Below are 24484 nucleotides of genomic sequence, written 5' to 3'. Positions count from 1 at the left end.
GGGAAAAGTTGGGGTGCTTTCTCCTCCCCCTTTTTTCCTCCCCTATTCGCTATCATCATTTTCCCAGCAATGGTACTTAATGTTCCATTAAACGAGACTTGCCGGGAACTGCGGCTCCTCGGCGAGCGCTCGTTTCATTATGCCGAGGATTGCTGGCTTTTCATCGCGGCCTGAAACGCTCTATGAAAAATTATTACGCCCAGGTAATGCGTCTCGATTAAGCTATTGTAATTACGAGGCTCGCCGTTACGCCGTGTTGCGCAATAACAGACGTTTGTTACCAGCCCCGAATATTTTTTTTACAACCCGTTTCCCGAAAATGGACACGTCGAGGGTTTCTATAACATGGGAAAACGTGTCCGAGATTCCTCGCGCCAAAATCTTACGATAAAGAGAAAAAATGCACCGTGATTATCATGAAATTTCCTAAATACCCCCCTAAAAAAAAATTAAATTCATGGCGCGCTGACAAAAATAAAGCCGACCGATATTGGGTGAGCCGAAATCGAGGGATTAGCTCTAATCGCGCGTTACATAATTAACTGAACAGGACTTTATCTCGAATTTTCGCTTAAATGGATTTAAATGGACCACACGAGAGGATTCAGACCCTGGATAATGGAAATCGGGTCGGAGAGTTCTTTCGGGCCGGCTGTTTATAGAAACGCTCCATTTCCGCGGGCCTTTGTGCGGATTTTCCGGGGAATTCGTCCGGGGGATGTTTTCCTCCGCGTTAAACCCGGGCACGTGAAAACTCGAGAAAACCCTCGGAGGACGTAAAGAAGCCCGGCGTTCCGTGACGCGCGCGAAGCCTTATTGTCAGTGTACTCGTCTACAAGACTCTCCGTCTCGCTCGCTCCTACAGGGTCCCGGCTCCTCCCCTCTCTCTCTGGGGGTGGCAGCAGCTCTTGCAATCTAGCGCGTCGCCCCTCTTCGCGAACCCACCCTCGCACCCTCGAGTGACGTGTCCAGTGCACCTGGGAACAAAGCCGACCCCTTCGGCAGCTTCCTCTCGGTCAGGGTAGTCTCTTTTTTTTGTCGGGGAGGAAATTAAGAAGGTCTCCAGGAATAATTTCCCGAACGACCCTTGGACGCTCACCCCCCAAAAATCACAGATTCTGCACGACAAGGGCAACAAAAATTATGCTGCAAACAATTTTTTTCCCTCACCAGGTCTTAACCCCTTCGCCCACGACTATAGTGAAAATAAACCGTTCTGTGAAAAATATAATTGTTTAATCTTTCTTTTATGGAGAAGTACAAGTGTGAGCGTAAAGATGTCTTGGAAGGGGTGGGGATTCGTCTTCGGGAACTCGGGGGAAAAAATCCCCAAGCAAGCCAGGGGTGGCCCCAGGGTAGCCGTCGCGACGTCGACGGGGACTACACGGTATTAATAATAAAATGACAAATCTACGCCGCCCATGGGGGCACCATAAATCTGATGGGGCCGTGAATGGGGTGGCCTCTCTTTATTGTGAATAGAGCCGGGTGGAGGGGGAGGCCGGAAGTCAGGTGGGGTCGGCGCCCCTCCATTCACGACGCCGAGTCTATTCAGCTCGCGATATTTCGGGCTGGCGTCGCGGGGGGTGGGCCACCCACCGCCCACCACCCCCTGCCGAGTTCCTCGGGACCCCGCACCCCACCTTTCCCCTCGACTTTCCCCCTTCGCTTACGGGAAGCTTTCAGGTGCGCGCAACCCCTATCTCTTTTCACGACGCACCCCGACGTCGACGTCGCGATGACGTCGGTCGCAGGGGAGCCGGCAATTACGAAACTCTAATCGCGATCCCCGTCTCGACGCTGCACTTGTCTGTTTATTAATCGACCCGCTCATTTATTTAAATTTAAACGTTTTTGAATATTAAAACAGAAGTAACCCTACGGGCGCACGAGGGGTGGTTCGGTCGGCCCGGACGTGGAAACTCGATTTGCAAAGAAATGGCGATTTGCGTTATAGTTTCATCCCCATTGTTACAAAGATCCTTTATTCGGCCCACGTTTTGCGTCCTTTGTCGGCGGGGTGCGGTCTTTGTCTAGGTTTTTGCACTTTTTTATTGCGTTATTCCCGGTACGATCTCGTTTGGCTTTGGTGCGTGTCCGGGGGTGAGGGATTTCCACCGTGTTGTCGTGCTTTGCAACCTGGGACAAGAGTGTGCTTAAAATGCAATGTGCCCGAACGGGATAAAAACTCCCTTCTTTCCGGTCCGTTCGCCTCTGCATAATGCATTGCCGCGGAAATTATATGAAAAGTCCATCAAAGTAAAAAGCGAGCCTCCTAAGTGAGAACCCTAACACGGTTTAAAAGATCCCCGGGAAAGTTGCGCCGAGGGATGTTCGAGATTCATGCGATGGAGATAAATCTCAAATCTCCCTTCTGATGTCTCTTGACCCCGTAGAGATAATCATGGGATTTATTTATATTTTTTTTTCAACACTTTGTAGACTCAGAAGTAAACCAGGGAACTCTCGTCTTCTTTGGACGAAGAGCGTGCACGCGTGTCAGGGGTCTCCTTCTCAACGTCCCCCATAGACACCCCATGACAATCAAGAAAAGGGGACAGGGTGAAGATGAAACTGCAATTATGCTACCCCGGAAATCCGCGACGTCGGCGCAGACATTAATTGCGAGCTTTTTTTCGCGAGGGAGGAATTAACCCTTGCCGAGGAGGGACGGGGTCAGCCTTTTATGGGGGTGCGCTTTGGGGCGGAACCCTAGAAAACTCGACTCCACTTAAGTCGACCTCGCACCTCCACTGAAACATCCTTTTGAATATGGACGAATCGTTCAAAAGATCTTACAAAATAATTTACACGTCGAGTCACGTGCGTGTAATTTCGAAACGCATTTTCTCAGATTTTTCTCCCCCTCGAAGAAAGGGGGAAAAAAAATGTCTCGGCAGCCTCGATGCCTCGGAGTGAATTTTTTCCAATTTTCTTTCGCGGCGCACGGTGGGCGAAATGGTATGAAAAATCGTCCTGGAAGAAGAAAATCCCGGAGGAAGTATATTCGGATTTTCGGTCTCGCTTGGGACCCTCTTCCGGGAAAAACTTTCGCCTCGGAAAAGGGGTAGGCTCCGATGCCTCGTGCAACGGACGGCAAAAGCGACCTAAAAACCGAATCGACCGGGAAGCTTCGTCGTCGAGCACTTCGTTCCGATTCCCTTTGCAGCGCCTATAATCTTCTTAAACTTATCTTTCTGGCACAGCGCTTCGTGGGGGTGAAGGGAGCTCGAGCTGCACCGAGAGATAGGGACCTCTTCAAAGAGTCGTCGTTCTCTCGCGCGATCGAGTGTGATCTCGAAGTCCCACTTCGTTAACGAGCACCCTCGAAGTATTCGAAACGAGTGCGCGATCGAAGGAAAAAATGCGCTCCGACAGCGAGCTACATATATCGAAGGAGATCCCCCAAAGTTCATTAAACCTCCCAATTAAATCCATATCATCCTTGATATCAATCTGATATGATTCGTGGCGCGAGTTGCATCCCCGAATTTTATATATATATATACAGAAATGGAAAAATGTTGAAATTGAAAATAGAAAGCAGCAAGCGACGTATATCCGATGAGATATCCTGCAAGCCTCATTAATTCTCCCAATTAAATTCATATCATCAGCCCTGATAACAATCTGATATGTCCCGTTGCGCGAGTTGCGTCCAGGAATGTTGTATATAAGTAGAAATATATGTAAACGTCAATATTAGAAATGGAAAATAAATAAGAGATCGATCGGAAAAGGTCCTCTTTGCCGAAATTGGGGGTCCCCTACTCGAGGGGCGAAGTCCCAAGAATTCCGGGATAAAGGGTCGCGATCTCCCGCGATCCGTCATATCTTCAAGGCTGACAGGAGAGGAAAGTAATCGCGAGGAATTCCCCCAGCAAATCAATACGATGGTGGCCCTCTCCAGCATCCGGAGCGCCCCCGACTTCCGACGCCCCCGACGCCAAGCGTCCCCACTCGAAGCTCGCATCTTCCAGTGCTTATTACTCGCAGAACCCCAGGCATTTCGGCCCCAACCCTGGGAAATTTCCATTTCCACGGCCCGCCGGGATAATCCGACATCCGAAGCCGCGATATCGGGGATTCCGGACCGACTTGCGACTTTCTTTCCCCCTTTCTCCCATTCCGCATCGCCGTTTAGGGCTTCCCTTTTTCCGCGCCCCTCTTCGGAGGATACCAACGAAGACCTCTCGAAAATAGGAAGGACCCCTGGATAGAAATTCTATCCCTGACGCCACCCGAAAATACAGGAACCTTAAGGCGATGTAAAATTGACGTCAAAGAAGTCTGATACATTTCTTCAAGCAGGATGCACCAAATCGATCCGAACCTTCCAATGTGAATATGGAGACTAGAAGGAAGGTCCTTCCCCCGAAATGTCAATCTTAAAAAAATTCCTTTATGGAAATCTTAGAAAATTTTCTAGGAAAAGAAAAATTGAAATTTCATGAGTGTCAGGACCTTCCTTCCAGCCTCCACGTTCACGTCGCAAAGTCTGATACGATTCGGTAGATCCAGTTCGGGGAAGATTTGCATTAACCCCTCGGATGGGATTTTCACACCCCCTTAAGTACGCAAATCAAATGAATCGTGAATACGAGGTGGAGTTAGGGTTATCGAGAAGTCACCCCGGGATATCTCTTAAGGGTTAGAAATCTATATGGGAGTAATATGAAAATCGTGACCGGTCGAATCGACGTATTTCATCGAATTTTCCAACGGATTGGCCGATTCCTCGCAATGGCTCGGTGGTTCCACGTTGAATGGTGTTACTGGAAATGTTATTTGCCCGAATCAAGCGTTTAGCTGACTGTAATGACGACGTGGAAACATATGGCGACCACTCGTGCGGTACCACCTGCAGAGCTCCAAGTCATTCACACGGCTACTCGTATCCCTCGGGAATAAAAACCCTCCCCACTTCCGGTCTCCTCTGGCGTCTCTTCTCCCTTTGCGAGCGTTTATTGCCGCCTTCTGTGCGGCCCTCTCTCTCTCCGTTCCTCCCTTTGTCTCTTTAATTAAAATGGAAATTGCATTTGGTCCCCATTAGGAGGTCTGATCGTGGACTATGATACGTAGACGGCAACTTTTTCTCCTCGACTCGGCTCATTTTCCGTGTCAATGCGAAACGGTGCCCCTTGTTTCTCCCGTCTAAGCCGGTAAAGGAATTCCGTCAAAAGTCGAAAAAGAAAACGTGTTTGCTTCCCCGGAAAAGTACGCTTCCCTTTGACCCACCAATTGAGATGCAAATTGCACTTAGGCGCCGCTCGGACGTCTGATCGCGAGATGTAGCCTCTCTCTGTACACATTGTTTCGTTCATTAACATGCAATTTCTTTTGCTTTTTCCAGGTAAGTCCCTCCTCCGTTCCCGATGCTCGACTCGTAAGTGCGACGTTCGATTTACACGCCGGATGGAAACGTGAGATTAATACAAAATAACAATATTATATATACAGATTATTTTATAACGACACTGGAGGATTTACCATGAAAACCTTTCCGCCAGTCAATTGTTCAAAGCTGCACTTCGATACGCAATTTTTTATTTTTACGCAGCAGCCGGAATATGTGTACAGTGAATGGGACTTTTTGTAATTACAGAGTGGTAAATCTTATTTAATTTACATAAATTGTCGATTAATCTTGTTTGAGTTAAAAAAAAAAAAAACGAAAATAATTTTGGCCAGGTTCTCATGGCGAGTCCTAAGTGCGACCAACGGGGGTGTACGTGAGATTAATAAAAAATACCTTCGTAGGTAGATTATTGATTATCTCAGAATTGAAATTTCAAAGTAGGGAGATGTGGAAGACCCGAGAAACTCTCGGGGATTTGGAAATTCGAGTCGTGGAGGCGAAAGGGGGATCGCCCTCGCTCCGTTCGAAGGACGCCCCAGGCGAGCTTGTCGCAGAAGGCGTCGCGACGCCGAAGTTACCATCGCGAGGCATTCCCGGGATAATGTCCCGGCATTTCTTGCGAGGCTCTCATTATTTCCTTTTTCATGCCGTCCCGACGCCGGATACTTCGGCGTCACCTCGGTCCGACCCCCGGAGAGTGATATCCCCCGGGACCGGGGAAGAAAGCGAAAAGAATGAACCGCGGAAAATAGAGCCGGGAGCGCGAACGAATGGAGAACAATCCTAACTGCGGGGAGAAAAGTCAAGGCGAGTCCGTCAAACTTTTCCTGACTTTCTTCCTAATAATTCAACTAACGAGGCAGGGCGTCTATAAAGTAACTATATGCACAAAGCTTGCAACCAAAAAAAAAGAAAAAAAAAGAAACGCCCCGAGGTATATTAATTGGGATTTAACTTCGACCAATTCGCCATTGTGAATACATGGAATCTGTTAATAATCACTTATACACGTATTTGGTGCGAAACTCTTCCGAGTTTCTTTTAACGTCAGAGGAGATTTTTGAATTCACAGGCGATTCCATTCCACTGTCGGGGTGGAAATTCCTTCGAGGTTTCGCTTTCCATCCCTAGAAATAGAATTTCGGCATTTTTCCGGGATAATTGACGGGAGTCCTTTCTGGAATAACTATTTTCCACGGTATCGCCGTGCCTTTGCCGCGCTTTGTTCCTCGTAATTGTCTCGACGTGCGTTAACGCGGCTCTCCTCGGTTTCCCGTTCCTCTTTCGGACTTACAGTTGAACCGGCAAATCGCGAGTGCCGAGTACTTGCCGACCCGTGGGAACTTGCCGGAAACGCGATTGCTCCCGATGCTGCAATTACCACCGCAGAGGGCAGAATTGACTGGGCCGTAATTGCCACTGCGGAAATTCTCTCGGTCCCCCGTACCTCGTGATCCTCTTATTTGCACGAACGGGGCATAAAGCAGCCCGGCATATTTATTTGCACGTTTGACCGCTCCTGCAAGCGGGACAAAGTCTTCGCCTCCTGTCCCCTTATCAGGGACCAGAGTCGATATCAATTCGACTGGCTCGCCTGGGTAAGGTCCAAGAAAAGCGAAAGGCAATTCCAGTCGACGAAACTCGAGTTACCTGGTATCGATGTCACCTCTCGATCGCGAGAAAGCCACCCAACGCGTCCAATTTCGTACCAGTTCGGAATAGTTAGCAGTCCAGGGCTTCGAGGTGTGTACATCGCGAACAGAGGTTTGCGGGGCAGTTAACCGTTAAAGGATTCATCGAGTGACGGACGACCGGACACATTCGATTATCCTACGTCGAGTTGCCGATCGATTTGCCCTCCTCGAGAGCCAAGCGCGGAAATTGGCCGACGACTTTCTGCCTCGCCGTCCCCTCTCATCTCCCTCGTGGATATCCCGAAAGGGATAAGAAAATAGGAAAAATGATACGGGACTGCGAAGCCAGTAAATTCGCTCGTTAAAATTTCAACTCGGACGAGGAGCTCTAAATCGCCCGCGAAATCCGATAAACCCCGGAGAGAAGGGTACGTGGGTTGGGCTTAAAGGAAAAGAAAAGAAAACAGGGAGGGAAATAGAAAAAGGCAGAGTTTACGGAACCCGATGGAAAATAAGGAAGAGGTTCCTCTTTCTCGCCCCGCCGTGGACGGAGAATGGAGCGCTCTTTTTCATCTTTCTTTCATTCTTTCTTTCTTTCTTTTTTTTGTAATGAAAATTGAAACGGGCTCCCGGGATAATGCACGTGGAGGTAGAGCTTAGAAGCCCTTTCACGGTCATGATTTATGTACGGGATCGTTATTGCAACGGCGGGACCGTGGACACGGAACGACTGGGGATGCTCCTCCACCGAGCGGTTACTCGCAAATGTGCCGATGAAACATTTACGCTCGAATTCTTGGGGAAAAAAAATAATGTGTGTCGAGTGTTATCCAGTCGAAAGTGTTACGGTTTTAACGCCCGTTTGCCGGGATAAAAGCGATGTAAACTTAATGAACTCGTAAATGGACGACGCGGCCGGATCGGCGGACGTCAATGGACGACGTTTGACAAATTGTTCGGACCAGGAGGGTTCCATTTTCCTATTCGAACCGGATGCGGAAGAAACGGGGATTATGGACCTCTCATATCACGGGATGATTTATGCACGGAATCGCTATTACGCCGGCTAGGGGTTAGACGAGAAATCGTTATTACGCCTGCCAAGGGTGGCGGCCTCTCCTAGACTTCCTGAGGGAAGTGATTTCCCGGGCAGCTGCCGATGGAACTGGAACTGGAACTGGAACTGGAACTGGCGTTCTGTGTACTCGCACACCTAACTGGCACCCACGGGATGTTTGATCTGCTCGGCCTGGAGAGTCGATTGCTTCGTAAATGCCGATTCCGAGAGCGTTCACCGTGAACGTTCGATATCCTGGCACATGGCGCATCTCGGGATGGAACAACGATGGGCCTCCGATATTTCTGGATTCTGTAAAAAATATCACGGAATTATTTATCTCATGACAAAAGTTCCGAAGAACGTCGAGGAGGAAGGGATCGATCCTGTACTGGCGAAAAATCGCTAGAAATTTGCGTACATTTTTATACACCTGAAGGCTCGCATTGAAAAACGTAACATGGAAGAATTAAAAATTAAAGTAACATCGTATATTCATCCTGTCATTGCATTTGTAGTTGAATTAAATGTGATACTTTCTTTGACCTAACTTCGACGATGAATGCGATATTTCGGAGGCAATTTTAATTCAACTGAAATTTATTGTGCCATTGAAGTAACCAACGATCGAGGGAATTTACATGGGCATTTTTATCAGGGCGGGGTCGGAGGTCGGAATTATATCACAGGGTTATTATATGCAACGAGGAGACGTCAGAGAGATTAAGAGGTACGGAAACGTCGCGGTACAATCGTTCAAAGGATGTGAATCCTCTGAAGAAGCAGTTCCGGACTGCTGAATTACTCTTCGCCTGCCTTTGAGGAATCAATTCATCGAATTAATCGTTCCCCCTCGTTTCCTCGAGGAAGAGTCGAATCCTGGTGACCGATAAACCGGCTTGAGTTCGATTCTGGCGTCTCGATAAAGATAGGATATTTTATTTTTCTACTCTCTGCTTCCACCGGGAAGGGTAACTTTTTCCACGGAAGTAATCATCTCGTTGCCTCGGACGAGCCATTGTTCCATCGCCAAACACGGCGGGGTATAAAACGGGCCACTTCAAAGTCGGGGTAAAAAAAGAAAAAAAAAATGATTTCGTTGCTCGCATTTCCGCGCGCCCCCCCCACAAGTCCGGCGGCTCCGATTCAAAGGATGCAATTTCGAGGATGAATGCGCCAATAATTGAACACCCGCCGATAAATGAACATTTTAGCTGATGTTAAATGAGAACTCATCAGCGAGTTCGTTAACCGAGTGACACAGCTTTGTTGAAAAATAGCCCCTCGATATGCGTGCGACGCGCTCGAGGGGTTTCCTGGATTTCGATGGTATCGCGAATTTCAGAGCTTTGTTATCGGACAAAAAAAAGCGACCAGAAATACTCCGGTATCGATTTAACGCGTTAAGGTCCTACGTGTGGGAGTGTTAAAATTCTAGGGGAGAAAATACACATTTCGAGATACTTCCGGAAGAGTGGAAACCTCTCGTCCTTGGTACCGACGCAACTCTTAAAGAAACGACCCCAAGTTTCGAGTTTTCATTTCGAAATAAGGTCTCGGAAAGAGGATCCACGAAGGAGCCGGCGGCTGTGCCAGCTCTCGGGGATATTTTGTTAGTCAGCTACCGGCAGCTACAGCCTAACGAGGCCTGATTAAACAACGGACCTCGGCTACAGCCCGAAGAAGAGATCGTCACGTCGTCGGCAAGGAAGGGATCTCCTGGAGACGGGATGCTGGGCGGCGAAGGAGCAGAAGGCGGAAAAGAGAGACCGAGAGGGCGGAGATGGACGGACGGGGGAAGAGACCGGGAACAATGGCTCCTAGATGAAAGAGTTTCCATGCCTCGGGCCACTCCGCGTTCCTCTGTGTGCCGGTCCAAGTAATGCCGGGCCCTGTACAATAATTAGTCACCGGAATCGAAACGAGACAATGACTGCGCTTTTCGGCGGTCTCCGTCGAGATTTTCAAGACGACGATCGCGCCGATAAATCCCGATCAAAGATGGCCGATTCGCCAAAATTCTGCCAAATCCTCCGACGAGATCACTCGATATCCCCTAATTCATCCGCTGATAAGATTGGACGGTTCTTTCAAGTAACGATAACGCGTCACGGTGGGACGACGAGGCTGAAAAATATCAGGAAATATATAAAGGAAGAAGTATATAAAAAGATGATATTAAGAATGATATCGATAACGATATCAAGAGTTACATAAAATGACGGAGAATAAATTCTAAGGTACCACCAGCTACTCAATGGCGCCCGTTGGGGCCTCCAGGATGGGGTGTTTAAAAGAAGAGCCCCATTCCTGGAGGGGGACGTTAAACGCCCTTTGTTCCAGGTTCGGATGGCCATCCCAGATACGCCCTGGGGTGAGATATCGAATTTCTTCCCGACGACGTGGACCGAGTCGTCGCGACCGACTTAGCCGCTGATAATGCCTCCTACGTGGAGTGTCCGACTAACGACAGAATTCTCGGCTTCTGGACCGCCGAAGGGTCGCCCAGACGACGACGACGATCGTGTCCCTTAATTAACCGATAGGCGGCGATTTAGCTGCGAAACGATGCCTTTGAAGCACACCGGTAGGCCCCGTCTCTCGAAACCGTCCTCCAGGGTCCTGGCCTCTTAATTAAGGATTCCCGATGAAAGCAGAAGGAGCCTCGACGACGATCACCTCCTCTTTCTGCGGCCATCCAGATCGACGAATAATACTTCCCTTGCTGGAATCACAAATTCAAATGAAATGTTCACCCCCCGACGAGCTGAATCTATGTTTATTTATTGAGTTTCATTTTATATTTCATGGACCCCCTTTCGGAGTGAATTTATTCGGTCGCCCCTGGCCCCGGCTACTTGGAAACTTGTGCTTTCGTTTTTTGCCCTTGGGTGTGGTTTTCTTCAAGTTTTCCTATGTTAACTACTTTGTTTAAACAAACATTGGCTTATTTAACCCAGTTTGTTCCTGAAATTTTCACGTTTCCTACGGTATGTCGGAGTCCGGAATCTCCTCCTCTATTTTCAAAGTGCAACGCATGGACCTGGACGTCCATCTTGCATCTCGACTTTGACCCTGCACTCGAAGTGCAACCCAGTCGAAATTATTCCGCGGGCGGCCGCGGCTCTTGGCTGTAAATCCGCATTCGACATTCGGGCCTGCGTTTTGCGGTTTCCGGTACAAGGCTCTGTCCAACGCGCCGTAACGCGGCATAACGGGACGCAACGCGCGGCACTCGCGTGTGCAGCGACTCCGCGCGTTGCAGCAGCGCGCGGAGTCGCTGCAACGCGATGCAGGTCGATGGGCGTAACAGGGGAATGCATTCGCCGCGCACCGACGCGCGGCCGATTCGCCGCTGAAAGGCCGCCGCGGATTTAGAGGGCCGTCGACGTGCACGTAAAAACTGCACCGATCTCTACCGCGCATACCTGCATATGCAATTCGATCGGGTGCGATTTAAAAACATTATTCGAGCGGTTCGGAAAACTATCCCCCGTTGTAATTTTCCGCCCACTTTTCGCGAGGCGGCGAAACCTAAACGTGGGTCTAAACGAGCATTGTTGAAATTCCACCAAACAGGGTGTATCGAATTTTTTCTAATTTTTCAACTTAAACGTGGAGACCCTAAGGGAGGTCTCTACCCTCGCGGAATTTTATTTTCAATTTCTTTACAACCACTTTTAATTCCTTTCTCTGGAGTTTATCTGACCTTGCTGGAAAATTTCGAACGATCCGGTGCATCCTGTTCAGGAAACTTTTGTACAGGATTGAACTCTTAGGTGACGCTTTCGTATCGGCTTAAGGTTCGAGATCTTGTTCGAAACGAAAAGCTTAACTTCCCTACAGGGTGTACACTGGGTAGACGACGCGCAGCGAGTACACGGCCGCGAACGGGCTCGTAAAGTTCCCTTGTGGAACGGGAAGGAAGAGTGACGGAAAGAGAAAGGAGAGAGAGAGAGAGATGGGGGTGGCAGCTGTGGAGGGCGTGGAGCTTTACAAGCTCTCCTAGGAGATATCCAGGGTCGGCGGGCGACGGAAATGAGACAGCCGTGCCTCGAACGAGATACTTGCGGATCGCGCGTACGAGCATTCCGCCACCCTGGCAAAGACGTAACCCCCGGGGAACAACGTCGTCTCGAGAAATCGGCGAGAACACCCGGTGACGCCTAATCGCTACCTACCCCGAATTAAACCCAGTTCACGTCGCAGACATTCGCGAGATCGTCACATCCTCTTCGAGAGATCATTTCACTCGCGTTAACTGGGCCGAACTCTGCGTCGAATTCGCTACATAAACGCGTACAAGCCTCCGAATCAACGAAATTAGTGTATAAACACGGAATTGACGACGGGGAAGAGGAGACTCGACGGAGTCTGGAGACGGAGTCGCTAATACCGTGTTGAAAATATTCACAAATTCACAAACTCAGAAATTCACGCTCTCAATGTACTAGACTTTATCCCAAGATTATGAATTTGAAATCTTGAACATTATGAATTTCAACTTACCGGGGCTTTTTTATTTTTCTAAGCGCTGTTAAGGGGAGAAAACTCGATTAGGGGAAGAAATGCCTCTGTGCAAGTTGATGGCTATCGGTGCTATCAGTGCTTTCGGCGCTGTCGGTGCTACCACGTCCGGCAGCGTGGTTCCGCCTGACCGTCGCAAACTGAATTTCCGATAATTGCTTTCCGCACCGCCTAAAATCATAATTAAATTCCTGCTTCGCAGCGGATGGTAGCGCGCTATTATTACTGTAATACAGGTGACCGTGCGTAGAGAGTGGCCAAGGAGAAAGAGGGAGTCGGCGAGCCACGGCAAGGATCCCGGAAATGGTCCTCCCAGGGTGGAATTTAAATAAGATTCTCGACAGCGTCGTAAATCTCCAGAAGTCCAAAAAAAGGCCACGACTCTTGGCGCGGGGAGACCTGAAAACATAAAAAAGTGCGTTATTGATCGAAGATTAAAAAGTGAACGAGGAGTCGATGTCGTTTTGACAGCGTACTTCCGATTTTCAATTGTTGTCAATACGCCCGATATTCATTTCCCCAGTTGGAAATATCGATGCACGCGAAGGAATACCGATTTAGCGCAATTCGCTCGCCAGGGCGCGGTTTTTTTTCCGCGAGAAGCAACGGTTCGACTTTTTGGTCGATTCCGAAATTGCTTCGTCGCGTACGAACCGTGAGGCGCGTTGACCCGAAAAAGGGGATGAAAAAATAGAAAATAGGAAACAGAGCCCTTCGACCCTCGCGTCAACGAAGCTAGAACAAAAACAAATATCCCACAAAGCTATTAAAAAAAAAGAATAAAAATATCGCTTTGCCAGCCGGAATTTATGTCGAATGGAAAAACCAGCGGAACACTTTTTCAATATCCATCGGAGAGAGGAAACTCGGGACCGACACTGAAATTCCGACTTACAGGCTCGTAACGGTGATCTTGCATTGACAGTTGCAACGGGGAACGGAAGTGTCGTCCGACTAAAACCCGACAGTTTTATTTATAACTTCTCCGAGAGGAAAGTTCCTAGCCGCTTCGAAGCGACTCCCGACAGCGGCGGAATCCTTTATTCGCCCCTTATTCGCATTGCGAATTGCATGTCAACGGAATAATGTTTCACGGATTGCGCCTCCCGGAGGCAGAAAACGGTGACGCCTCGTCTGACCCAGAAATATACTTTCCCCTGTCTTTAAACTTAAATTTAATTTCCGAGCTGGCTTTAAACGCTAAGCTCCCAATAACTAGCATCCATAACTCGGGGCACTCGGGAAACTTCCTCACTGCGCATCCGGAAAGTGCAATATTTAAGTCGCCCTCGGTTTCCTATACAGCGGTGCTCGTTTCGCTCCTTATTTCTCAACGGGGAAAAGTAAACCGGGGGCCGTATAAATCGCTTCCCGGGATTATTGCCTGTTAGATGGAGACCCGAACCGTTGAGAAATTACTTTCCACCATCTGGAATTAATGACGGTCCCGATATTGTGCGGGTTTAATTAGTTCGACGTCGGGGTTACGTGGGTTCAGTCTCCCGCGAACAGAAGCGAAGAAAAAAAGATTCGGTAGGAAAAACAAATTAAACCAAAAACGCGACGTTTCATTAAGTCACGGGAAAACGAATCCACGTCTCTACAATTGACTCTTGGGTTCAGGCTCGGTCAATTTGCGCGGCGGATCGACGGTGCGTAAATCAGGCGAAATGGCTCTTTCAAGAGACTTTTTCTCCAATTAAGAGTGGCCCCACGAAATGGAGCTTACGCGAACGGGTCGAGGTCCCTATGTGCGAATCGATCGAACTTTCCCGTTTAAATTGGCCGTCGTAGTCTACCTTCTTTTTCTTTTTTTTTCCTTTTTTTCCGGGCGTTGACGAGTGCCCCTGTAAACCCGGCGCCTATGCGAAAGTGTCGGGGTCTGTACGGCAACGCGGCGGTATATCGTCCATCGGTTTATCGATTTGTCACCGGTGGCTTCTTCTCCCGTTATACTCTGCATATAGTCGCAGGCTGGACGAACAAGAGTGGCTCTCCGGTTTTCTGCTCCGGTTTTCCGCACCGCGGGTCCCAGCTCTCCCCTCGGGTCCTCCGTGCGCGGCCCTGCAAAATCCACCCACGAGATAAGCCTTCTTCGACGTAATTTTCCGGAAGACCCGGCGCACCGTCCATTCGGGCGTCACCTTGTCCCGCGAGGAGTTAATTTTAATCTTAATGGAGTATAGTACGCCCCGGTTTATCCCGGCCCTCCTGGATACGACGTCGTTAAATTAATCCCTATGCCCAACCGAGCCGACTCGTCCCAGACGTGGCACGGATCCTCCGGTCCCTTCCTCCTCCGACTCGTCGTAGAAAGACTCCCGAAAGGGGATATAAACCTCGCAGGGGCTGAATAACCGCCAAAAGTATGGAATCCGACACAATGGCTCGCTCGAGAATGGCTGCCCAGGTACTCGAGTACCTCGCCACCGAGAGGCCGTGCCCGGCCGACGAGTAACTGGCAAAAGTAAATTTAGAGGCGCCTTGAATGTCGACCTTTTCGGCTCGAGTGGGTCACTTAAATACCGCGTTTCAACCCGTGAATCGCGCGGCTTTTTCTAGGTTCCCGGAACGCCGCTCATAATTACAGGCACTGGTCCGCTTGCCGAGGTAAATTCAGAGCCCGGTTATAAGATAGGCAGGATATGAAATTATTTTCACCGGGCCGAATGGAGTTACGGAAATTTCAATGAATGAAATTCCCCATTACCTAGGAATTCGACCGCCAGGACCCGAGGATTCTCCCGTGCTCCCTGGATTTTCTCCCTAATGTCCCTACGTCCTCTCCTGGGTACCTCGGCGAGAGTTATCCCAGGGATTTCGCGTTATGGTCCGCGACACCGGGCTCTGGTTCCTTCTCACGAGCTGCGCTTCGTGCTCGGAATCTTAACTTCGCTACGGCCTTAAGCACTAGAGTCTATTCCTGAAGCTTTCTCGGTGTTCTAAGAATGGGAATGCGACAGGTGTGTCAAAATCGTCGTGGTCCGTTCGGTCTTCCTCCTCTCGCCGTTCTGTCCCTCCACTTGCAACTCCTGGTACGAGTTCGTCTCATTTCGTCCAGTGGGTGTTGGGCGATGGGTGGTGGGTGGTGGACGATGGATGATGCCTCACGCCAGACCCCGTACACCTCCTTCTCTTTCCGCACCTTCAATCTGTTTACTCACCGGCTGACTGGCGTTTCTCTTTCATTCCGTTACCTCCCGGCCCGAAGCCGTGTTAATTCGTAATTCGATGATTAAACAGCTTAAATTACCGGCGAATCCTCGGAAGTGCTCTCTCTTCCCTCGTTCCATCCCAGGCATTCAGGCTTAAGAGCTTGACTAACCCGCTTCCGGTTTTAACGGACGTAATCCCGGCGCAGATTTATTCCCAAATTTGGATGGTTATTTTTCCTCCGCCGGGAAGCTGGGAAAAATATTACAATTGCTTTAGGACCTTGTAATATGATTATTAAGGAGAACCAAAACAGGGCAATTAATTCCGGGAAGGGTACCATTATTTACGGTGCAACTTCCGGAGTATTGTAAATAAGAATCTCCGATTATTATTTATAAGACCTTCCTTAATTCCTTCCCTCAGCACGCCACGCCGTGTTGAATCATAATTCAGCGGCGTAACAGTTTTTACGCTTCCTCCTCGCGTCAAAGCGTTCCATTAATATTTATTTATTCCGTCGCATTGGGAGTACTAACGCCCCCTAATGCCCATCCGCTAGTTGAGGCGCTTCTATTTGTAATTTTAAATTGAAAGATCATAAATTCTTCCCAGCTCTCTCTTTCTCCCCGCAAGCTCTCGGTCTTCCGATACTTGCCTTGCAAAAGGTTCCTCCGGTAATTACCGTAATCTCGTGCGATTCTCCCAAAACTTTCCGTTAAATCTCTCGCTCGATCGGGTCGAAGGACCTCTTTGTCAGCATCCCTTTGGATCCCGTCGAGAACCCATCTCGATCGGTCCGCGTCCTTGCGGACTAACCCATTTAACAGAGGCCGTCCTTCGGGCGGAGAGAAAAGTTGAATTGCCGTGGAGAACTCGTTTGAAAACGCGATAATCGAGTTTTCGTCCGCCCGTCCATTTCGCCGTAGGTGGACCGTGTTCGATGGCGGCGGTGGAGCCGATATTCAGGAAATGGTCCTATCGTACGCACGCCGTAATCCTTCGTCCCATCTCTTCCCTATCGGGCCATCGATTATTCCCATCGAATGCGAATTCCCTCTTAACGCCGTGTGCTCTCTAGGTGCCCGTCCCGCGCCTGGGAAAAATATCGAGCATTTCAATTGATGGCGCCCTTAAAAATGTCAGATTTGCTTATTCCCGGACTCGGTTTATATACGCCGGGATATATACCCCCGTATTTATGCGTGCCAAAGAATTCAGAAATCCGAATTCTTTGTGTATACTTACGAGAGGTGGTCAATGTTTCTATCTCCCTGAGATTCAAATCGCGCGCCGTAACTCTTACCGACATACCCGCTGTCGAAAAGAAATACAATAATTTGCATAAATTTCCTCACGTTGGGGAGATATATCTAACACACCTAAAATGGAGAAATAACGCTCAATGGAAGAGGGGATAAACCTTAACCTCCAAATTAACATTACCCACCGTGAAGAAAGACGCAGTGGAGGCTGTTGCACGCCGATTTGCATAGTTGCGGAAAGTTCGGCGAATCAGGATCCTACGCAGGGTTCCTTATGCACGGCTTACAATTGGCAGGCTTCCTCGTGTTCGCGTCAGGGCATTTATGCACATTTATGCAGATGCAAAGTGGTTTTAGCTACTAAAAGAGAAAACGTGTTTACCTCTGATGGAATGTCTCGACTAAATAACGTCGCCGAGCGGTGATCGAGAATTAGAGTAGACATTAGAGTTACACACAGAGAATTAGAGTTAGACATAACCTGTCATGACGCGTTCGAATTTATACCTCCTATTCCTATTGAAATAGTAATTCTATCTATTATGTCTAACGAATTTACAGAATCGAGGGCACTCCTTCATAGAGCGATTTACTGTATCAGGGTGGTGATGGATCGCGTTTTTATGGTAACCGGTATCTCAGGCTGTTTGAAAACTCGCGCCATGTTGACTCGAGCAGTAGCGGAACAGGCGGCGCGCGCGCCGACCAATCGGAGCGCGCAGTCGAGGCCGCGGCGCAGGTGGCGCCACCGGGCGGCGGCGTACACGCGACAACGGCGCGCGCAGCGCCGCGCCTCGTCGGGGCAGATCCGTTCGCTGTGCGCCGAGGTGGTGGGCAAGCAGTTTTCCTGGTGTGCCGCGTAGTGTAGTGCTTTTCCCTCGCGTCGTCTCGCGGTCCGTGTGCCAGTGCCCATGAGGCGTACGCGGTCCCACCAACGTATCAAGGAGTGCCTTTAGGTAACCTCTCGCTTCTCGATCTAGATACCTGCGAGCGAAAAACCGAGCACGACGCGCGTCGCGGCGTTGGTCGCTCGGACGAACGCCGCGGCGCGGACTCCATAACAGCCGGCCGCCACGCCGCCGGCACCGCGTCCCGATACTTCCGTTACTCTTTTCGAGAATATTCGAATCCCGCGTTCCAGGTTCTCCCTAGAGGCCGTTTATTGGGAATCCTCGACGTGGGTTAATTCCCTGTCCAGGGATTCTTCTCGCGTGTCCCGGCGGCGCGGACCCGAGAGCGGAAGAGAGCGAGAGAGACCGAGCGAGGTGGCGTCGAAATTTTCGCAACGTTGCCGCCTTGCCGGCGCGGGGCGCCCCTTCTCGCCGATATCGAACGCCGTCGATGCTAACTTCTCCGCGCGGTGCCTTCGATCGCGGCCAATGGACACGAGTCGACGTTCCTCGTCGTCGCTTGAGTTCCCGGACGAGACTCGACTGGATGGAACTCTCGACACGCGGCAACGGCGCCTCGTACCGACTGGAGCGGAGTCGAAAGAGATGGCCTGCCGGGTTCCTCGTCTCGGGCTCGGTCGGTTTATGCTCATTTTACTGGGTTTTTCTCTCTTTTTAGCGCCGCTTGCGGAGCAGGAATTCTCAGGCCGTCTCACCTTAACGAGGAGCTTGCTCCGAAGTGGCGTAGGTTATATCGAGTGAAATGCAGTGCTGCGCATCTTAGGGCATGCCGAGGGGGAAGTGGTGTTTCGAAGGATGGTAGAGTGGTGGTTGTGGTCCTCGCTGCTCCGTGCCGATTGCCAAACTGTAGCCCGTCCTAACGGTTACTAAATGCTTCCTGGCAAATCTTCTTCGTCTTGAGTAATCGTGTCGCAATGTATTCCTATTGTTCGCATATATCAAAGAAAGCTCATTGCTAACTCTTGTCGGAAGCTGTACCGATACTTATACGATTCTTTGTAATTCATGTTGTATGATTTATGATTTTAGTTGCAAGGTGCGATAGGTAGAACGTGTTATCGATGGTTTTCAGAGTCGAAGATAAGATTTCAGCCAGGAAGCCGATTTAGTCTAAGGTTCGCTAGAGAAAAGGCTTCGTCCATTGGGAGGTGCAAGGTCTATCGGGGAGTCGTGAAAGTTAACCTAAGTAGATTATAACTCGTACGTGGATTCTGGACTTCCCGGCAACGTTTCATTGCGTGACTGTGGCGGAGAGAGACGTGCGTCATTAAGAGCTCGCCAGAGAGGGAGGAAAGGAGACGTCGCGAGGAACGATCGACCCCCGATTAATTTCCTTTCGCGGAGCACCGAGAAACCCCGCTTTTGTCCCTTTCGCCGCGAGTTAGGTTAGGTTAACTCTTTTTCAGGCTCGCCGTCTCGCTTCCCCTTGCCGCTTGCCGGCGCGGTCTTTCTCTCTTGCTCGCCCGCTCCCCGGTGTAGCTGCGTCTCTCTCTCTCTCGTAATACTTGGCGCTTTCTGGTCGACGACTCGCGGCTGCATTCCTTTCCCCGGTTACGGTCCTCGGCACGCGCCATTCACGACGTCGTCGGAGAACAGCTCCTCCGCGTCATTCTGTCTCTCTCGCTCCCACGCTCCCCGGCTACGTCCGTCCCTCTCGCGCGACTTGGTCGGTAAAGAAGGACGAGCCGGAAGAGCGGAGCGGAGGTAATTGAACGCGCTTACGGGAGAGGAGGATGTTTCCATTTTACCGTAAGGTCCGCTTTCCTTTGACGATTTCACGGGAACGTGGACCTTCGATCGCTTTGCCCGCTCGAATCTCTACGGACTCTTTCATATCAGGTTGTCGAGAAAATCATTCCCGTCTGCGATTTAAAATTTGACTTTATTTTCGAGCAGAATTCTAGTTAGTGGAAGTCTACGCTTGAAAACGGCGTACAACGTGTAGTCTTGAGACGTAAAACCGAAGTTTCTGGAAAGATTCACGTTACTCTCGATTATTATAGTAATTACTTCCGTTGACTGATTGCCTCTTTCGGCTACAATTCGGGACGCGTTGCATCCACCTCGCGACGCCAGTGCGCGTCACGGTGCCCCGTTCCCCCTGTCGCGGACAACGCGCCACATTAATCGCCGCGAAATTACTCCCTGCCGATGGCATTGCAAGAGACGGTGGAGAAATCGCACGGTAATAACCGAGTTCGATGATATTGCACGGTCCAGAGTCCCATCGCGTACCGCGGAAAAGTCCCCGTTCGAACCGCGCGAAATTTGAAATTTCGAAATTCGCACCGGCGGCCGCGGACGCCGAGACCGTTTAAACGTTCTCTTATTACAGACGATTCCTCCGAAGGTGACGAATTTGCACCTGGGAATTCAGGTCCAACGGGAACGTTATCTGTGCCGTAATGGACTCGGCAACGTGGCCGTAATTACCCGCCCGGAGCATTGAAATCGGGCGATATCTCTAACCTTAAAGCTGCGCCGAGGAAAACGTCGGAACCTGCTTCGTAACTCGAGATGAAAAATTGCGCCGCGCGGCTGCCATTAGCGAGTCTTTCTCTCTCTCTTTCGCGGCTTCGCTATAACGGAAAATGAGGGCCGGGGGAAGCCGAGCCGGCGACCCGTCTGCCGCGTCCGCCGATCCGATTGGCCGGCGCGAGCGGCGCCAATGGAAAGCGCGCGCTCCGATTGGCCCAGGCCCCCGGTACAGGGGAAACCAGGTGTCGAAGCGGAGCCGCGCTCCCCACGGGTCGGCGATCGGCCCGCTACGGTTAAGCAAATATATCGCCGAGTTTATTTTACCGCATAAAGCACTTAGTGCAGCCGATACTTCTCTCTGTGCGTACGTATCGAGAAGGCCATATTTTTCACCCTTAGAGATATACTCATTCCGCCATATTGCTACGTGACCGCGGGTCGTTTACAAATACCATCTCATGTTTAACAATTAATCTGCATCCAATATTACGTCGAAAGGGATACTTGTTTTGGGGTAATTCCTCTGTATGCGTGGATGTGGACGATTGTGTACGTGCAATAAGTGCTTCTTGAAGCAGATGCTTATTGGTACGCCGTCTGACTTACCGAGGTAATTAGCGTTATCGGTCGGGAAAAATTCACCGCGCAGTGCTCGCTCTACCGCGGATCGTGCATTATCGCGCCTTGCGATATGACCCCCTCCTTACTTATTAAATAACATTTTCTTTATCACGCGTAACGCCCAGAGCGCGATGCGAGCCATTAACAATACGGAGAGTCGCGATAGAAGGAGATAACTCGATCCTCATTGGGAGTCTCGTTGCAGGGCCGATGATTAGACATTTCGAAATGAAGTTTTACACGTGCACGGCTGGAATTTTTAATTAAGCGCCTGGTCGGGGCCCCGGCTAGGGGGATAGGAAAAAATTGTAATTGAAATTAGAGGCGTTAGTCATCCGGAAGGGCGAGTCGCCCTGGGATTTATTTTATTAATTACCCCTTCGCGTGATTAATAAAAGCGAGAAATCCATGAACAATAATCTTCCTTCACGTAACCAAAATGTTTGGCTTATCGGGCGGATATATCCGGTAGGATATTTCTAAACGATTTAAACAATCCCTTTACGCGATTAACTTCGGTTAAGTGGATTGAAAATTTGGCTCGCTCATCTGTAAATTAACCCCGAATGCTTGTCGGACGAGTTTTTGTCCAATGAACCGAATTTTTCTCTTTTTTGCCCGTGGATAAAAATAATCCCCCCGTGATAACGCTGGGCGGATCGGCGCGATAACGCCACCGGCTTATCGGGGGGCGTCATCGCGTGACATCGCGACACGTGGTCTCGCCCATTTACGGGGTCACATGCAGGGAAATGGTGAAATCGGTGATACTTTTATTCAATCTACCGCAAAATACGTTTATCACGCGGACAATGATTTGATTCGAGCGACGAAGGCATACCTCGATTAATGACGTTTCATTTAATTACTCCGGTTAATCGAAGCTAACGAGTTAGCGGGGGTGAATCGAGATTCGGGACACCTGGAGTAGAATTTTCCATTTTTTTTAAACTATCCGAATTTCGGTTAATGGGGATATCTTGGACGGTGAAAGAAATTTCTTTTATGCATCGCGAGAGACCGCTGGAATTCTCGGACAACCGGAGCGCGACTTTTCCTGCGCATTCCTGGGGGGCAAGAAATAAGAGGGGGGGCGTAAGAAAAGTAAGGACCAGATAATCCACGGCAGCAACATAGACATTATGCCACAATAGAGATTGCAATCGTTACGGGCTGGATTATAGGCCTCGCAGCCGCTGCGGCACGCGCATGCGTTTCGCCTCTCGGTACCGGATGCTCGGTACAGGCCATGGGTACGATCCCGAATGCAAGTCTCACACGTGTCCTGCACTTCTCGCCGAAACTGCATCGTGACCCTCGATGCAGTTCCGGGAAAGAATACAAGAGTTCCCAAAGAGAGTTACCTCCTACCAGGAACTTTAACTGTAGGTCGTTTTGAGAGCTCTTAAGGTGAAGTGAAACCCCCTTCAAATCAGTCGATTTGAATACAACACTTTTTTTTTAAGGGTATTAGACCAAACACGTCACTCCTGATCATCTAAGAATTGTCCTGACCCATTGAAAATTTGGACTTTTGAAAAAAATTTGTTAAATAATTCGACACAGTTGTCAATATAAAAATGAACCGCAACGTAGGCATTTAGAAAAATCTTCTTTATCGACGTCGATCAAGTTCCTCGACGTGTTTAACTTCACCTTAAAAGAGGTCTTCGTTGCATATACTCCGTCTCGTGCTTTTCCCTTGGGAGATGAAATTTGATAAAATTGGAGAAATTCTTTTTATACGAATTCGGAGATTAAATCTCGGCGATTTGACTACGAAGTAGAGGATCGCCTCGTAAGATTACCTTGTAATGTCGTTTATAAATATTTATTCGGAAAACACTAGGCTAGATCGATGCCGTTGGGGAGACTTGATTTATCGGCTGGAATATCTTTGAAGGTTATCGAAACAAGTTGGAGTAGACTGGTGTAATCGAAATTCGAAGTCGATCGTGATGCGCCCTGTTCCCCTAGATAGGGTGTAGATAGGGTCTGAATAGGGCGCTGGATAGGGTCGATCGTTCCGAGTGCTTAACTCGAATTAGCATAAATATGCCCGGTCCGTTTGTTCTCGTCCCCCGGTTAACAAGGCGAGGAGACTCACCATGTTCTCGTTCTTGTTTCAGTACGAAGTCTGAGTCTACCTGGGAGCGTTTAAGGAGCACGTCCCCCGAGTCCCCCCCAGCCAAAATCACACGCCTTACCTCTCCCCTGTCCTCCTTGTCCTCTTCCGGTCCCATACCCCCCGCGAGCTCCGGCAAGATTCGCCGCAACAGCATCAGCCGCATCTCCGCAGCCGCAACCGCAGCCATGGACGGCATCGACAACAAGCCAGTGCTCAACGACGACCCCTCGGTCACCCTGACGATTCGCCTCATCATGCAGGGAAAGGTAAACCCCATATCTTTATTTCTCTCTCCCTGGTTATCGTTCCCTTATCTCTCCGTCTAGCGGGGCGAATCCGCGAATCCTCGAGGGGAAACGCGCCGCCCGTGTCGATGGCTCCTCGGTACGGAAAATAAACCCGTGATTCAGAGGCACGCTCCTCTTGGCACGCTCGCACACCAACCGATTTATTATTGACTCGGGTCATGGATACGTAAGAAAGTCCCTCTCCCTCTCTTCTCTGCTCGCGGGGCGCATGCGCGCAGCCGCGCGCCCGAGCAGCTCATGGAGAAGAGAGGAAGCGCGAGGTGCGACCACCCTAAGGTCGTTCCTGCTTTACGAGCGCCCAAAGTATGATAATTTACTCACTGGTTGGAGATATCCAGACACCGAACCTCGGACTGGAAATGCCCCACCTCGGCAAGTGCTCCGAATTTTTTTTTGGAAAAGGGTCTTTAGAGGTCTCCTTCGAATTATCCCGAATTTTTCTGCCAACAGCGGCTGCGGAAGGATCGATCGTATAGAGATTTTGGATGACGTTGAACCTCGACTCGACTGCGTGGAGGACGAGGGTCGGGATGGTCCAGAGTTATGCACGAAGGCAGACTCGAGCGATAAGGGAAGATGCAGGGTACAGAGAGTTATCTCCGGCGGCCAGGTCGGCAATCGATGACGAAAGTGGCGGCGGGTCGTCGTACCCTCGTGGGGCACCCCGTTCTTCCTCCACGTTCCCTTTCGTCTCTCTTGAGACCCCTGCGGGGGGTCCCTCCCCCTTTTCGGCGACACTTGCTCGCGCACGCGGCCAGGCTCCTCCCCGGATCGTGCCGAAGTGGCGGCCCGGAATTATTGCACGTTTCTGCATATCTGAATGGCGCAACCCCTTTAACTCCTCCAGAGGCCCTGGAAGGAGGCGAGGGTGGTTGGACGCAGCTGGAGGCAAATCCGGCTAGCTGGACGCAGCTGGGGGGCGGATGCTTACGGGGTGCCCGGGGTGGAGGGTCGCGACCGCCCTTGCCGGGCTTCCCCTTCGCCTTCGACGTTGTCTGAAGTGCTTCCGCGTCAAATCTGATTACACCCCTCGTTTTTACACA

The 24484-nt window shown here is 50.0% G+C and overlaps 1 protein-coding gene across 8 annotated transcripts in view; it reads left to right on the top strand.

Annotated features, from left to right (window-relative positions):
* LOC105701189 (poly(rC)-binding protein 2) overlaps window positions 1-24484 on the top strand; it is a 126256-nt gene that overhangs the window by 61647 nt on the left and 40125 nt on the right. For 6 of the 8 annotated variants that reach the window (XM_012427710.2, XM_012427709.2, XM_012427708.2 and 3 more), the window contains exons 1-2: window positions 17812-17951; window positions 23135-23399. In XM_012427710.2, the coding sequence (XP_012283133.1) occupies window positions 23319-23399 (81 nt within the window). In that variant the 5' untranslated portion in view covers window positions 17812-17951; window positions 23135-23318. Of the gene's footprint in view, window positions 1-17811; window positions 17952-23134; window positions 23400-24484 lie in introns of those variants that run through there. The other 2 variants (XM_012427704.2, XM_012427706.2) reach the window with 1 other exon arrangement.

This window comes from Orussus abietinus, unplaced genomic scaffold (genome assembly GCF_000612105.2).
Source record: "Orussus abietinus isolate OABI.00-Male unplaced genomic scaffold, Oabi_2.0 scaffold28, whole genome shotgun sequence".
Lineage (NCBI taxonomy): Eukaryota > Metazoa > Arthropoda > Insecta > Hymenoptera > Orussidae > Orussus > Orussus abietinus.
The sequence above is the reverse complement of the archived record's forward strand: the minus strand, read 5'-3'. Positions and strand labels throughout refer to the sequence as shown.